Source organism: Pocillopora damicornis, chromosome 13 (assembly GCF_964200805.1).
Source record: "Pocillopora damicornis chromosome 13, jaPocDami1.2, whole genome shotgun sequence".
NCBI lineage: Eukaryota > Metazoa > Cnidaria > Anthozoa > Scleractinia > Pocilloporidae > Pocillopora > Pocillopora damicornis.
The window spans coordinates 4,610,460-4,626,466 of record NC_142682.1 but is presented as its reverse complement, the minus strand read 5'-3'; the positions used below and the strand labels follow the sequence as shown (position 1 = coordinate 4,626,466).

At 37.7% G+C, this 16,007-nt stretch overlaps 3 protein-coding genes across 3 annotated transcripts; 1 reads left to right on the top strand and 2 right to left on the bottom strand.

Moving 5' to 3' along the window:
- Positions 1–3,024: 3,024 nt before the first annotated feature.
- On the bottom strand, positions 3,025–7,890 carry LOC113667411 (short coiled-coil protein). The gene is made up of 6 exons (XM_027183226.2): positions 7,690–7,890; positions 6,479–6,550; positions 5,590–5,676; positions 4,385–4,446; positions 3,810–3,886; positions 3,025–3,340 (listed from the first exon to the last, which is right to left on the bottom strand). Exons 1-6 carry the CDS (start codon positions 7,769–7,771, stop codon positions 3,289–3,291), a joined length of 432 nt encoding a protein of 143 aa, XP_027039027.1. The 5' UTR covers positions 7,772–7,890; the 3' UTR covers positions 3,025–3,288.
- A 34-nt stretch (positions 7,891–7,924) lies between these two features.
- On the top strand, positions 7,925–9,999 carry LOC113667406 (metallo-beta-lactamase domain-containing protein 1). Its single transcript, XM_027183223.2, has one exon. It carries the CDS (start codon positions 7,951–7,953, stop codon positions 8,569–8,571), a length of 621 nt encoding a protein of 206 aa, XP_027039024.2. The 5' UTR covers positions 7,925–7,950; the 3' UTR covers positions 8,572–9,999.
- Positions 10,000–13,353: 3,354 nt separating this feature from the next.
- Positions 13,354–14,461, bottom strand: LOC113667412 (myosin-2 essential light chain). Its single transcript, XM_027183227.2, has one exon. The coding sequence runs from the start codon at positions 14,403–14,405 to the stop codon at positions 13,947–13,949; it is 459 nt and encodes a 152-aa protein (XP_027039028.1). The 5' UTR covers positions 14,406–14,461; the 3' UTR covers positions 13,354–13,946.
- Positions 14,462–16,007: the final 1,546 nt, after the last annotated feature.

Genomic DNA, 16,007 nt, shown 5'->3' with positions numbered 1-16,007 from the left:
GAACGTAGCTACGATAACAGTACGAATGGTATTAATTTCACGATCAGAAAGGTGAATCTTATGTTTGTTTTCATTGTAGTTGTATGGATATTCTTTTTTAATAAATACGTGATCCAAAACCCAGTGTTTTTTTGTGTATAATGTTGTTATGTTAAATATTGTTTACGCAATTGTCTTGTCGCAAGTGGCCCAAGCTCACGTCTCGAGTAAAAGCCAACGATTAATTCATGAACGCGTCACGCGCTGTGTGACTCGGTGTTAAGTTACGAGAGGAACTGCACGTTATAAGGAATAGTATAGGGAACGAAGTATGGTCGATTTACAACGATACATATTTCGAAATATGAACATTTTTCTCATAAAATCAATAAAACTTACTCATACCATGTGTATCCGTTGTATTTTCTGGCGATTTCTGCCGTTTTAAGCTTGCTTTACCATCACTGTTGTTCACATCATCTACTTTTATTACGTTGATAAAATCTGTACAGACATCACACCAACCAACTCGCGCGCAAAGTAAGAAGACTATATTGAAGGCTTGAAATAATATTGCGATCGATTTTCATCAAGAAATGGGCCAGGAATATTCCACAATAGTGCAAATAATCGTGAAGGCGGATTGCAGAAAAGCGATTGCGTGACGCTCGGTAAGCTGTAAGATGACATGTTATTATATACCAGACGTAAAACTCTTCAGATTCTTAGTCTGCATTTTGTACCCACTTTGCAGTCTGCAGTCTATATTTTGTATCCGGTCTGCAGTCTGCTGTCTGTATTTTTTACTAACAGGTATCCGTGGCACCAATACAGTTTATTTTTGGTTACATTTATTCGCAAAACACACATAATCTCCCACAAAATACCTGTGAGTGAGGTAATTCAACATTTTCGTTCTTTCCCACATTAATATTCTTCTCTCCTTTTGTAAGAATGTAGACATCACTCACAATGTTTCAAGTAATCCACCCACCCTACAAAAAAGGAACTCTTGCACGCATAGCATGCCCATGTTTTGAAATAGGTGTATGCCCTTGGCCAGACTTGAGCGCACTATTTCAGTATACTAGTCCGACACCCGTAGTATCACTACACTTGATTCCAAGGATCCAGTCCCATCCAGGTATCCCAGTTACCCTGCTCACAGGGTCTAGTTTTCACTTAGTTTACAAACCAGTTTTCTGATAACATAGACAAACTGCGCAAACACTTTGAGTAGTTCTTTATCACTGAGTTAAATCTTTGATGCCTTAGAGGCCATTGTGTTGTAACTTTCTATTTGCTCCTGTCCGTGAACTATACACCAAATTCAGGAACATTCTTAGTGTCAAGTACTGTAAATTCGCATTATAACATAGCTAGTAACTTTGTCTAATCAAATTCAATTGCGCGAGCGTGCTTCATATTCCTATTGTGCACGCTCATGACGTCAGCAAACAAATCCCTCGAGAAAAAAATTTTCCTTCGGGTTGAAAATGTTATAAAACAGTTGGTTCATACGTCAGCTGTGCGTTCATTAAGATATGAAGCACTTGGGAAGTTTGGAGAGCACGAAAGATGCGTAAGAGTTGCTCGAGGCGTAGCCGAGAGCAACTCTTACGCATCTTTCGTGCTCTCCAAACTTCCCACGTGCTTCATATTTTGATGAACGCACGCTGACTTATGAACCGATTGTTAATTATATTTAGGCAAAAGTATGACTAGAAAAAGCAGCACAGAAACGACTGCAACACTGCTGTTATTAAGAATGTCCCCTTGGTAGGATATGGATGCAGGGTAAACCTGCAACTTAAAAACTTAAAATTTAATTTAATTTAATTAGAATTAAATTACCATTAAGATGGGTACCACAGTTTGACTGTTTTGTGTAACCTTCAACACAGCTTATTATCCCCATAAATTGGGACTTAAAAAGTTAAAAGTAAAGTTTATGTATACATCATATGATAATTTGAGGTGGAACTTTGTAAACGCTCTACACATTCATTTACTTCTATATATACCCGAAGAAAACATCAAAAGTTGACCTGATATTCATTTCATCGGATCGCTATTGATTATTTCAACGCCGAAAAAAGGCAACCTTACCGCACGTACAAACCCGATGCTTGCAGATGTTAGTGATATCATTTAATGGACAGCAGTTGAATGCTCCTGAAATCTCAATTCGAACACGAAACACTGCAGTGCATTATGTATGACCTATTCAGATGTACACTGGTTCGGGTAGGTTGTTGTAAATTCCCTTCTGTAGGCTGGATAAGAACCATAGTGACCAAAGAGTTGATACTGAACGATACAAAGGCGTTGTCTTGATGACGAGTACATGGCAGTATTTTGCTGTGCGCGTAAAGTAAGTTTTCAACAATGGGAAAAATTATTTTTACATCAAAAGATCAGAGTATTTCTGTTAAACTTGTCCAATAGCTAATCGAACTATCAAAACCAGCCATGCAACAATTCAAGGACTCCATTCTCACTTCTTGTTGACGAACTGAATTTGTACATAAGACAGTGCGGATACTAAGCGAAGTCGATACATAACTGACTCCCGAACATTTCTGAGAGGCAATTAATTTCAAACCAGCTGATAACATCACAGAAGCTGAAGAAATCCTATCGAACAATTACCCGCCCAATCGAATTGCACCTGCATTCGTACGTTCAGCGGATACCTATCGCGAAGCCTTAGTGGACGAGCTAGTATCAGGGGTCAGACCATCAAGTCAAGCTGACGATTTCAAATCATCCTGAGTCAAAGAGCAATGAGCTGACGGCTCTCAAGATTTTTGGAGTGAGATTTTAACCTCAGATTTTCAGCTCAGAAATTAAAGAAAAACCATGATTGTTGCGGTCAGTACATCCAGTTAGACCACACTGGGTTCGTAACACCGCAACAAAAAGAAACAGAATAATGTTATGCACCACTGGTGTTTAAAGAAACAAATAAAAGAAACAATCCCTTCTAATACAACAATTGATATTAAGGTATTAAATACACAAAATACAGCCCAGATAGCTTCATTCGCGGAATGATTTTGCATTTTAATGTTGCCATGACTCCCTGTCCTCAAACAAAGGTGAAATAAGTCAACAAAAAATTATTATTGTTGACAAATTATACTACTATAACATATATAAATACTATCTCTGTTAAATGCTTAAGTCTCATTTCTTCAGTCTCATAGAGTCTTGGATCCATGGCAAGGAAAAAAATGCTCACAAAATAGCAGTTAGGTAATGATATATCAGATAAACACGAAGAAATTCTTCCTTTAAATGTTGACATTAATATATCGTCTTGTCTCCTTTCTTCACCCCTGGTTTGGAAGGGTTCGGCCTAAGGAGAAAGGGTTTCGTTAATTCTTGCTAATAAATTCAAAAAATTTTTACAGACACTTGCCTCCACAATGGCATAGAAATACACTTATTAATGTTATAAATGTACCAAGTGATCACTGTTTTCCATGTACATAATCCCGTAGGTTTTTTATTTAACCTAATATCAAATTGACAGCATTCCATTTCTCTTTCTGCATTTAATTTCATATTTATGACTAAAATGAAACAGGTCTTGCAGTTTAAGACCTAAACCTTATCTCAATTTTTTAACTGATTTCTGTTCAAAATTGTCCTCACTTCAACACTGTAGCTTTAATCAGTTCATTTTTTTAAATACCTTTCACCAGAAAAGTGTGTGCCAAATCAAAATAATCTCTTTAACTGTCTCTTCTAGCAATTCATTTGCTAAATCATATTCCTGGTCTTCTCTATTGATAGAATAAACACAAAATGCACTTGTAAAATACCTTTTCTTGCTGTCAGGGTTAGCTGGCTGAAAAACACTTGAGGCTGACATTAAATTTTCAATGTACTGTCCAAGTACCTATTAAATATTGTTGAAATGTAACATGTAACAGAACTAAATTTTTACTGACTTACATGTGTCAATAGATTGAAACGCCTTGAAAATACAAAAAAACAGAGAAGGATTTTAGGTATACCTTGCAAGAACTCTATCAAAACACATTTAATTGTTTGATAAACAAAAATGATGTGTGACAATTTGATTTAACACAAATCTTCAGATTATAATTCATATTATATATTAATCAAATATATTTTTTGTCAGTATTAAGAAGTTCTCTTGATGTCACACACGTTTGTATGGTGAAAAGAGGACTTTTGTTAAATGGATCATCATAGCACCTGCATAGGCAGCCACTCTGAAAGTAGTTACAAGACTTTATGAATAATGCCTTATGATTCAAAAACAACAATAGAGATGAGAAGCAAACAAACAGATTTTAAAAAGTCCAATAAAAATAAAACAAATTCAGAATCATACTTTTCTAGTTATTTGACAGATCAATTTGCCTCATACCTGGTTTTCTGATTTAAGCTTCAGGTTTTCATCCTTTACAGCATCTACTCTCTGGGATAAATCTGGAAAAAAATTCCATATCATTTTCAAATAATAACAAAAACCTTTGGCTAGCAAGTCATTAGACAAAACTCTCTCTTGAACTGACCTTCTAAAGTTTATTTGAGTCAAATCACTTATTATTAAAAAACTTGTTGACCGAGCCAAAACTAGAGGCATCGTGTAACTTCAATCTAAAGCTACCTTGTGAAACTGAACAGAACAGAATCTTCCCCTCTAGCCTGGGATTATTGCGGCAGTGACAATTGCCCTTACCCAACTTCAATCTCCATTGCCAAAATAATATTTCAGGGTATTTGTGCTTTATATTTTTCACAAGAAATCATACATAATTTCGGTCAACCCAAACAATTCTTACTATTTATTTTGTCATGAATGGAAAGCCTACACATATTTTGAAACAGAGAAACAAAAAGAAAAAAAATATTAGAAAAATTAAAGGATGTCATGGGTAACAATAATTAAAAAACCATGACAATACAAAAAGTCTTCTGAACCTCACATTTCTTGAGTGATACAGTTAGTAAGACCATGCCAATATAATTCCCCATCACCTTAAAAGAAGTTCCCTGTTCTTTCCAAACATGTAAGTACAAATTTATTTATACTCCTGGAAGAAGAGGGGCATTTGGGCAATCCTTGTGGCAAATGTGTAATTTTCTTAAATATCTAACAGTTAGGTCTTACATTGCTGAACACTAATTCTTTTCGTTTTTACATGTATCATTTCCAAACCATTATTTTCACGCTTTAAACAACTAATTTACTTTTGTGTCCTTGTAAACCTTTTTCCTATAAGTGGTTCATGTCTAATATATTCCCTCAGCATTTGGTAATTTTTCATCTCATGGCATCTTTGCATTTATTTTTCCTATATTATATGTTAGTATAGTTTTGTAAAAGTCCTTTTCTTTTGCTCCTTAGAAATTTACTTCTTCTTCATCTGTATTAAAGAGTAGTTAAATTGAATGCTGAATAAACACCTTTGATTTATGTGGGACCATGCCTCTTCCACAGTGATATAAAGGACCCCACTAAGGCTCTTAACAGGACCAACTGATCTTTCCTCCTCGTGGAAGTTTGCATGTCCCTCATTTGAAAGACTCAACAAAAACTTTTTGTGTATGCATGGCACTCAAACTCACCATCAAGAGTGTTTTGAAGCTCGAGTACTTGACTAATAAGGCGCTTTTTCTCATCTGCTTCATTTTCTTCGTCCTCTGTTACATCATCTAGAATGAGAATTGAAATAATGCTGTCTAGATAACTACTACAGAAAAGGGAAAAAAATTACTAAACACTGGTACGTCTACACAAGTCTGTCAAAGTCACATTTACTGATTGAATTCTTAACCCTTTGGTAATTTAGTAATTCTCTTTACTGTCTGCCTATAGTTCTTGTGATGTTAATTTGGAGAATTTGGTATTGGATCAACTAGTAATCGCCAAATTGATATTTTTCTTTTTTCTCATCAGTTGTCTGGTTGATAGTACAATGGAAAGTAAGGGGAAATTATTCTTGATCACTCATGGGAGTTAAAAGGTTAAGAGTGGCTAGTATCTAACTTCTCCTAAGAGTAATACTGCTGAATCGTTCGTTAAGATCATGAGATAACAATAGAGAATATAGAATACTGATGTTAGGGTGTAATTAGGGTTAAACTGAAAAGGGTTGAAGATTGGAATAGACAAACAAATTTCAGTGGGAAGCTTAAATACTGATAGAACTTTAACCCTTTCACTCCCACAAGTGACCAAGACAGAATTTCTCCTTACAATATCGATACAATATCAAGCAGGCAAGCGATGAGAATTAGAGAAGAATGTCAATCATGGGATGATTAGTTGATCCAATACCAAATTCTCTGAACTAACATCATGAGAATTGTATGGCAGATAGTACGGAGAATTACCAATTAGATCTTGGGAGTGAAAGGGTTAAGGCAACACCAGTATCAGTTTGAGGACATTAAATCCCACAATTTCCAAAGCTAGAACTTTCAAAGGTGTTCAACCTGCAAGGTAGACTTTTACCTTGTAAGGCACCACCTTCTCTTCCTTCCTTAGAATTGTAGCTTGGCTGATTTGGATAATGACTGCTTGTCCCTAGTCAAAGACAAACCACAAAAAAAAAATCAGTTTCATAATAATTATTAAAATTATCAAATACAAAGAAAATATGCTGTAATTTATATCACATTCTTACAAAATAAATGTGATCACAATCTCATATAGTTAGTATGGGCAAATTGTAAAATGCACTTTACAGAAAGAAAAAAACAACAATTATATGTAAATAAATTAAAAAACACACTCATGCTTTGCTGAAAAAGGATAAGAGATCCTTCTCCACTTGTAATTGATTGGATATCACCTCCCCTGTCTTCCCTGCTCTAGTTTGTTGATAACACTTTAACTCCTATTAGTGATTAAGAAGTAACCTCTCCCTACAATATCCATACATTATCCAGCAAAGAGTTAACGAGAATACTCAAACTTATATCAAGTAGAGTTTGTTATCTTGATCTATATGTTACAACCAGTTCTCATAACTAATTTATTAGGAACTGTGTGGCAGCTAGATGGGAGAATATACAAATAGATCTTGGGTTAAACCTCTATATGCCACTGAGAGAAAAAAATAACACTGGAAGACTCAAGATGAGGTCTTGCCAAAGAGAAGTCCATCCAATGATTCTCTTCAATCAGCCTCAGAATCAGTCCTCTTGTTTTCCCAGTTTTCATAGAAGTAAATCATACTCAACTGCCCTTGAAACTCCAAAACATTTACTACAAGTTGTAATTAAGATAACCTTGATGCTACAGCATACACAAGAGAGCACCCACATCTAAAATATTTTTTGTATAAATGAATCCAAATATCCTTTAGGTGATGACTATTGTGCGCAATTAGTTCAAGCTTTTTTCCACCCTTTTTTGCCTTTCATCAATTGATCAATGACTTACCCTGAATAACAACGACACAATAATACAAAAATTCAGAGGACGACAAATCACTTAATATGTAAAGGGAACAGATTCACGTTAATTAGGCTTCTTGCGAGATTGCGATCATTTTCAATCACTGCATCAGTACGTACGGACCTCGATAAACCCGTAAACATCCCGAATATTTCATTACTTGTAAAGCAAGCGAACTTTGCTTTAAAATACCTAAAAAGAAGGATGAAAGGTTTTACACGAAGCTTGAAAAATCTCAACTTCTTTTAAGTAGAGATACTAACCGAGTGATGTCTCATCATCGGATGACAAGGGAATCGAAACCATCTTGGCCTCCCCTTTACCTTCTTGCTCACTACCTGACATGGTGGTGAAGATTCATGAAATTTTCACACTGAAAAACAGCAATTCCTATACAGCAAACAGATTACCGTCGTCGTTTCGACGGCAAACGACAATCTGCGCCCATAGCTCAACTGACAAGCGGTTTTCAAAACATTAGTCACCAGTCTGTTTCCACTCGTTATCCTTTCACTTCCTCTAAAATGGCGGAAGAAGGCGCATTGTATAAAGTCTCTATTTTGCTCGACGGTTATGGTTACACAGACGAGGAAAACAGATATAGAGCTAATGGAACAAGCACTTTAATCACTGGGCCTAATAATAGAATAATCGTGGACACGGGAAGCCCAAGGGATAAACAACGTCTGCTTGATAAACTGAAACACCTCGGTCATGCACCAGAAGAAGTAAACTTTGTGGTCTGCACTCACGGCCATATAGATCACGTTGGAAATTTGAACCTGTTTCCGAACGCTGTCCAAATGGTGTCTCATGATATATTGCAAGAGCAGGATTATTACGCCGATCTTCCCGAAAATTTCGACAAAGGAACACCGTATTGCATTGATGGTGAAACTGTCCAGGTTATTTCTACTCCAGGACACACGTTCTCAGATGTAAGTGTTGTGGTAAGAAGCACTGATTATGGAACAGTTATTGTCTGTGGAGATCTGTTTGAACATGAAGATGACGAGAATGTGTGGGAAGAATACAGCGAATGCCCGGAGAAACACAAAGAAAGCAGGGCGAAAGTGTTAGAGATGGCGGACTGGGTTATACCTGGCCATGGGAAAATGTTTAAGGTGAACCAACCGAAACGATAAGGGGTGAAGAAAGCTAACAAGCGCGGGGGGGGGGGGGGTAGTTCCTAGTGATACAAAATAGATCAGGGGGGATGTGCCGCTGGATAGGGTCGCATTTTTCATGACTAGATTGACTACAATAAGGTTGCATTTTCAATAGTTACTAGCTTGGGGATGCATATTTTTGGAATTTTTGGGGTAAGAAATTAGTGTTCTATTTCCAGTTTAACATATGCATCAATTTACTTTAGGATTTATTAAATTTAAATGCTTTACATGGTTTATGAATAAACGGAAAGTGACTAGATTGGGATTGCAAACATTGCATTTTCCAAAAAGTGACTACAGTAAGGTCTATAATGGGCCACAGAATTGACTATAGTAGGGTAGGGGTTCTGAGAGGCCAGAGGCACATACCAAGCAAATTTGACTCAAGTACCCCTCCCTTCCTCCCACCCCACCCTTCCTGGAGGAAAATATGGCTAGCAAGCTTGTGAAATTGGTGAAAAAAGAGGATAAAATCTTAAGGAATTTAAAGATATTAATGTAAAAGTAACTAACAGTATTATGCTTGCCCTGCTTGCTAACTCCTAAGGGGTGCTTTGTGTACACAAGAGTATACTCGACTTCACTTAGATGTGTAAGATGTGCAAACAGCGTTAATTGTATGCCAAGCATACAAGAAGGTGTCATTTGAAAGATTTAGTAGACTCTTGGGATTAACTTGAAAATATATTGTCCACTTGTATCTATAATAATAAACTATTGTTATAACTTATTGCTATGTTGCTGAGGCTTCACTGTTCAAATTTGAGAAGAAAGTAATATGTAATCCTTCCTTCTACAGGCTTCTAAATATAGAATTCTCTTACTTTACACTTGTACTCTACAAATTTTGATTTTGTTGTGAGTACCTTTGTATCAATTTAGGCTGTTTCAAATATCACCTTGTTGTGTTTTAGTCTAAAATAAATGAAATTCAGGTTTGCCAGTGATGTAAATAGGGAAATAATAATGACAAATACATAACTTGCAATATAAGATAGCTAATAAAATGATAAACTTTCTTCACCTTAGGCAGTAGTGAACCTTCAGGGGAGTGAAAAAATGCCAGGGGTAACCCAATATGGACCTGAAAGCAATATTTCTGGTTGCCTTTTACAATTCTTATGAGGTCAGTTTGGAGAATATGCTATTGGATCAACTAATAATCCCATAATTGGTATTATAATACATTAGCCTTACTATGAAAACTCTGATTGGTTGAGACTAAACAGTCAACCTACAATAACATGTGAAGTCAATATGGTAACCCAATATTGGTTCAAAGTCTGCCTGGTGTCCAAGCCCCTTGATCATGTAGTGTTCTCAAACTGTGCAAACTCAGACAGAAGAATCTTCTTTTGCAGACAGTTTAAAAAATGTACAATAAAACAATTGTTGAATTCAGTTTTTGCATGATATCATAAATTATTAAACCTTGTGTTTGTGTTATCTGCCTCAGCCTACAGCTTTATAACAACTCAGACCTTGGAATTGATAATTCATACATATGATATCAAGCTTGATCCCATTCAATAATTGCTTATTTTTCTTTGTTCTCCACATTTGTCTGCTTGATATTGTTTTGACAATGTGAGGAGAAATTCTGTCTCAGTTACTGATGGTTTCAAAGCTGTGGTGTGTGGGAATGTGTTGGTCATGTAAAAATCACCTCATTTCCAAAATGCATGATTACACAATTGACTTTCATCTTTTTCTCAGAGTCCATTATGCCTGTGTGGGAATATCAATGCGGGCTAACAATTGGTGGGGAAATTTTTCTGTGGATAGCCCATGACACGATAACATTGTCTTAAAAATGAAGACTCTTAACCACACTTGATTAAAACTTAATTTTAGATGAAAGGTTGGTTTTTATATGCATCATTATTGTTTTTTTTATATACATCAAAGCTGATGTTGAACAATTCGTAGAAACAAAGCTATGCAATGAACAGGTTTTGCAAACTTGCTCTAAAAGTTAAGGCGACTCCTTTTCCCGCTTACAGTAAGCTAATTGTAAAGCCGGAAGTCGCGAATCAAACAGAAGATGGAAGAACTAAAATGCAATTTTCTATTGAACCTTGATTATGAATACAATACAAAAATAAACAAAAGAATTTCACTGTTTTGTAATTTGTATAACTTAGTTCTTTAAACCTACTGCCTGAACGCGAGTAGCAATCATTTCTCTATGAAAATTTGAAATTCATTCCTTTCAACTGTTATCTAAACCACATCAGAAGCCATTCACACTGAATTTTACGATGAAAACATGAGAAATCAGGAAAAGCGTCGATTCGTCAGCTCTCTCGTTGCAGATCGAAGGTCGTAGCGACAGAAGATGTCTTCCTTTTTACAGCTTGAGCAGGGTCCGTCTTGGAAATTTTGATTTTCGGGTACAGTAATCATCTTGAAACAAAGGAAAGTAGATATCTATAAAAGTGGTGTGTTTCTTCCAGCTCTGTTCGTGCATCACTTCTCGCATTCTGTTCAAACAAACTACACAACATCGATACGTCTTGGTAAGATAAATCACGGTTTTGGCGATTTTCACACACTAGAACAGAACTTAACAACCAGCTCGTCCATGAACCATGTTACTAGCGGCTGTATAGGGCAACTTAACGCCGTGTTCCATAAGAAAGTTTGTAAAGTCAGTACACGGGGCACAACAAGCAGCGAACGGTGAAAATATCGCATACAATACCGCAGCCAGAATTCCTAGAGGCCAGGCGAGGACAAGCAGAATGATTAGCCACACAAAAGACCAAAGCCATCCGCAATTCGCAGCCATTTTCTAACAAGAAATGAAGTACTTCGACTCAGACGGTCGGTTTTAGATTCTCAAGAGGAGAAACTGACGAGGCGTGGAGTGTAAAGAGAAACATGATATTCTCGGTTACACCCACAAAGAAGGCTGGGCCAGCCGTGTTTTGCATACTGTACTTGCCAATATATTTGGCAAAGAACAATTGCTAACAACCAAATATTGTCACGCAATCTGCTTTAGTGTTCCCTTTTTCCCTCTGGAGCCGATAATTCTCACAAAACATTCGATAATTCTCACAAAACATTAGATAATTTTCGAAACCACGGGAAGAGGCAAGGACGGCAATTGTCTTGCGACACGAAAGTAATGATCGCTGCCTTGCGGAATATAATGTTTAAGCTCACAGGCTTAGTTTACAATACAAATTTCCCTCGGGTTGACAGGAAAGAAAATTGATCTTAAAATAAACTGGTTATGTTAGAAACCTCGAATAAAGTTTTATAAAGAAAATTTCATTTTCAAAGTTTGTAATATTAGCTAGTAGATCGCGTGTCATGTGAGATGACGTCAGGTGTCAAATTAGAAGAGTCACGCAATCTTTGAAACATTTTCAACGGCACTGACTGGATTTATAGGGTAAAGGAAAAATGCTGTTATACTTGAGCTCGGGTTGTCCAGTTTTAATCAATGGGTGTAAAGTTGGGTGTAGGCACAATATTTCTTTGGAATGTACCAACCCGGGCTCCTGATAGCGTAAATTTGCGCTCCTTCCGTTGGTTAGATATTGTAATTAGCTGAATAGAAGTCTTTGGGAAGTCATTCCCGTTGAAATTTAAGGGTGTCACTTAGTGGGATACAAACTTTGGAAGCGAAATTTAATTTTCTAACACTCTGAAGTTCCATTCTGCCACGTGATTTATAGGCTGTCTTAGCTTCAAGACGCAACCACGTGTCCCGATGTCATGCAAGCCTGAAAGGACTGAAAAATAACATGATAAGAGTGAGTCTTCGAGCGAGGTCGGTTTTGGGCGCAAAAAATGAGGAAAAAAAATCCTGAACTGAAAAAGCTAGACTTTTGGGTTATTATTGCTAAAGGATTGGCACCTTACGAACAGAAATGCATTCACGCTAGCAGAGCCGAGAACATCATTGAAATTGACGAATCACCGATGAACTGCCATCCGTTATATTTACTTTGTTTTGTTATTACGCGCGCCTCGATCATCGTCAAAATAGAGCACGCTAAAGCCTTGCGTCCTGTAGCCACTTTGTTTATTTCTATCATATTTAGGCGTTTGCGATGCCGTCAAGGACCACTGCAACACTGACAAAGGTCCAGAAAATCAATTTTTAGAAAAAGTGCACGAAACTCTTGACGTGCCTCAATTTATAAAATGATACAGATTGGTGACAGCATTGGAAATAAAAGATCGTTTGAAACCAGGTGTTATCAGTTAAATTGAATGAAAAAGGTTCAAGGTGCCCAAGAAAGTGCTCTACGGGATATGCAAAGAATGTGCGAAGTGTTATCAGCGCAGTGCTGTTTATGAAGATAATTTGGAAGGACTGATGGGTCAGTATCTAAGCAACTGCGCCCCCTCCCCTCCCCTAACCCAAAAAATGGATAACAAATTAATGTTGTCAATGCTAAAGTTAATGTTGGTTAGGGGAGGGGTAGGTGTGTAGTTGCTAAGATACTAACATGATCCAAAAGAATGAGGATGTCGATCGGTTTGGACTTTTCTGATTAGTTACCAGTCCTTTCCAGGAGCTGAAAGATTAGTGACTGAAGCCGTAATTTTCCGATGGGTGTTGCATTCACCGCTATTGACGTCAAACCCGTTCAACCTAACAAAAATTTGTCGATTGTCTAAGGGTGCCATTTGCGTATCATACGAAATCTCAAGGAAAGGTGCGATATCATGAGAACTAAAACAGCCTGGGTAGTGAAGAATTCAAGCTGCGATCTATTGACAATAGGCTCCGTATCAAAGTCAACATATAGATTTATTGCTCATTATTGAGTGTTTACATAATTTGCATAGTATTCAATTCTACCAAGAGCGTTTTCTGAAGTGTCTGACGGAACATAACTCGTCCAATCGTGTTCGGAAACAAGATAATAAGTTATCACCCTTTGCATATGAAAGACCGTAAAAGTGAATGAATTTCACAAGTCTCCTAATTCCCATATCTCTGTGTTATCAGACCATCATATAACATCATTTGTTTACATATCGAGGCGTCTATAAGACTAAATATTTTCATAGTGTTGACAACTCAATTTCGACTTTAACTTCGTTTCCTCTGGTTACGATAGAAAAGAACAGAATTATCAGAAAGCCTGTAGTTTGCTCTCCAGGGAGTTTGTTATATATGGTGCTAAATTACTAACGATTACAAGTTTGATGGTCAATTAGGCGGACTTAAAGGCGATAGAATTCAACGCGTTTCAAAGGGTCAACATGGCATGTCACATAAAAGCTCTCAAGTATTCCTAGGTGATATTGTTTCTCAGTTGACAATCACTCCATTTCGCTCGCAAGTCGAATCATCTTAATAAAACAAATTCCCCATTTTATCATTCAGCGTTTGCCATGATGGCAGGTATGAAGACCTCGTAGCTAATTTCTCCTTTTGAGCTGACATGGCCTGACGACAAAGCATCAAATTCTTCATCTGTGAGTTTCTCGCCCAACGAAGTCAGAACATGACGTAGCATACTGGACGAAATACTACCGCTTCCCTCCCGATCGAAGTGTTTGAAACAATCCACAACTTGTTCAGGACTCACACTTGATACACTTGTCATGTGCTGTGCAACGGAGTTGTATATCGGCAAGAATTCTTCGAAAGAAACCGTCGACTTGCCAACATCTCTTTCCACTTTCTGGACTTCGCTCTGTGTGGGATTCAACCCTGTCGCTCGCAAAACCTGACCGAGTTGATTCACGTCAATTTTGTCCCCTCCTGTAGTGTCATACAGTTGGAAGATATCTTTAAGCATTCCTTCGTCCCTCAACACTGGTTTTTTGCTCATTTTGACACCGCCCGAAAAACTCTGACGCTCCTTTAGTGACGATCGGAGTTAAGAATGCCGTTTGAAGCTTACGTTAATTAGTAGCGATTCACGTGACTTGATTCAAGTGTCTGGTATTCCTTATATTAAGCACTTTACTAAGGAAAGTCTGAACTATTCATGAATAAAAATCTTGTCACGATCAATTCGCGTGCCAGTCAACTTGTGTAACTCAACACCTACACAAGGCTGGTCACGCCATTTAAAGATCTCGTTGCGAAGGAACCAGTCATCTTTTATACGGGGGGGGGGGATCACATGGTTTTCAGGGAGAGCGGAAGGAGACTAGTCGTCGCCAACAGAGTATAAAGGGGGACCATAGAGATGATAATTGATTGCCAAATACCAACCAACTACTAGTGAGGGGTCGGGATCAGAAGAGCCTGAGCGGGGAGGGGGGGGGGGGAAAGGGGAATTAGGGGAATTAGGTAAATTTTTTTGCGACACAGCAAAATCCTCCAACCCCCCTCCCCCAGACTAAAAACAATGGCCGGTCACTAAGATGTAAGAGAGACGGTAGACTCGCATGGATCATGGATGAGATGGTTTTGGTTTTGATTAAATGCTTAGTTCCGGTCAGTAATTTACTAAATATGTAAAGAACGCTAATTATTGCATTTAATTAAAATTATTGCCCAGAGTCCACAAATGAAAGATCAGACAACGGTGTTTCAATTACAAGGCTCGATTACCAGCCGCAATTCGTAAGATAAGCCAGTGCCCCTTCCCAGAGCTGCATCCGAGATAACGGCGGAAATAAACGAACAACTCCAAGGTCGTGTTCTCGAGTCCAGCCCTGGATCCTCTCTTCCAAAGTGCAACAGAGCTCTTATCTCGATCAGCAGCTGATAACGCAACATAGTGTGGCTCTTTTTTAGGTATTATTCCACTTTCCAGTAAATTGACATGAATGTTCCGCTCCTTTCGATGACACCACTTTATGTAGCTTCACCGTCTTCTCGCGCGTGGGTCGGTCGACGTTTTTGAGGAATCAGTCTTTCAATACTTTTCAGTTAGTTTGGTCGTCTTCTCGGATAGGACGTAAAACCGTAGGCCCCGTCTCCTGCAGGGTTGGGGTAGGAGACGTTAATTTCCCACGCACGAGATTACTGTGTGGTGGATGTCCTTCCCTAGGGTGGGATGGGTGGAAGAGACACTAATTGTAAAGCGCCTTTGATCATATAAATGTTAAAGGGCGCTATAGAAGTAAATAAATTATTATTATTATTATTATTATTATTATTATTATTATTATTATTATTAAGGTAACTGAGCCTTAAATGCAAACTGCGCAAAGAATGACCCAGAAATTATCCCTTTCCTCTACATTTTTTTCTTTCTTTTCAGAATCGATTTCACCCCTGTTTAAAGGGCCCGAGGCCCACTGTCAAGGGGCCTTGAACATACTTAGCTCCAGTGACCAGGGGATATATTCTCCTTATAATATTAATGCACCACCGAGCAGAACAAAGGCGCTAAATGGTGTTAACCGTTAGCCGTAAGACTGCAAAATTAAATCAGCCGTTAGCGTAAAATTGACAAATTTTAATCCTTGGCTCGAAA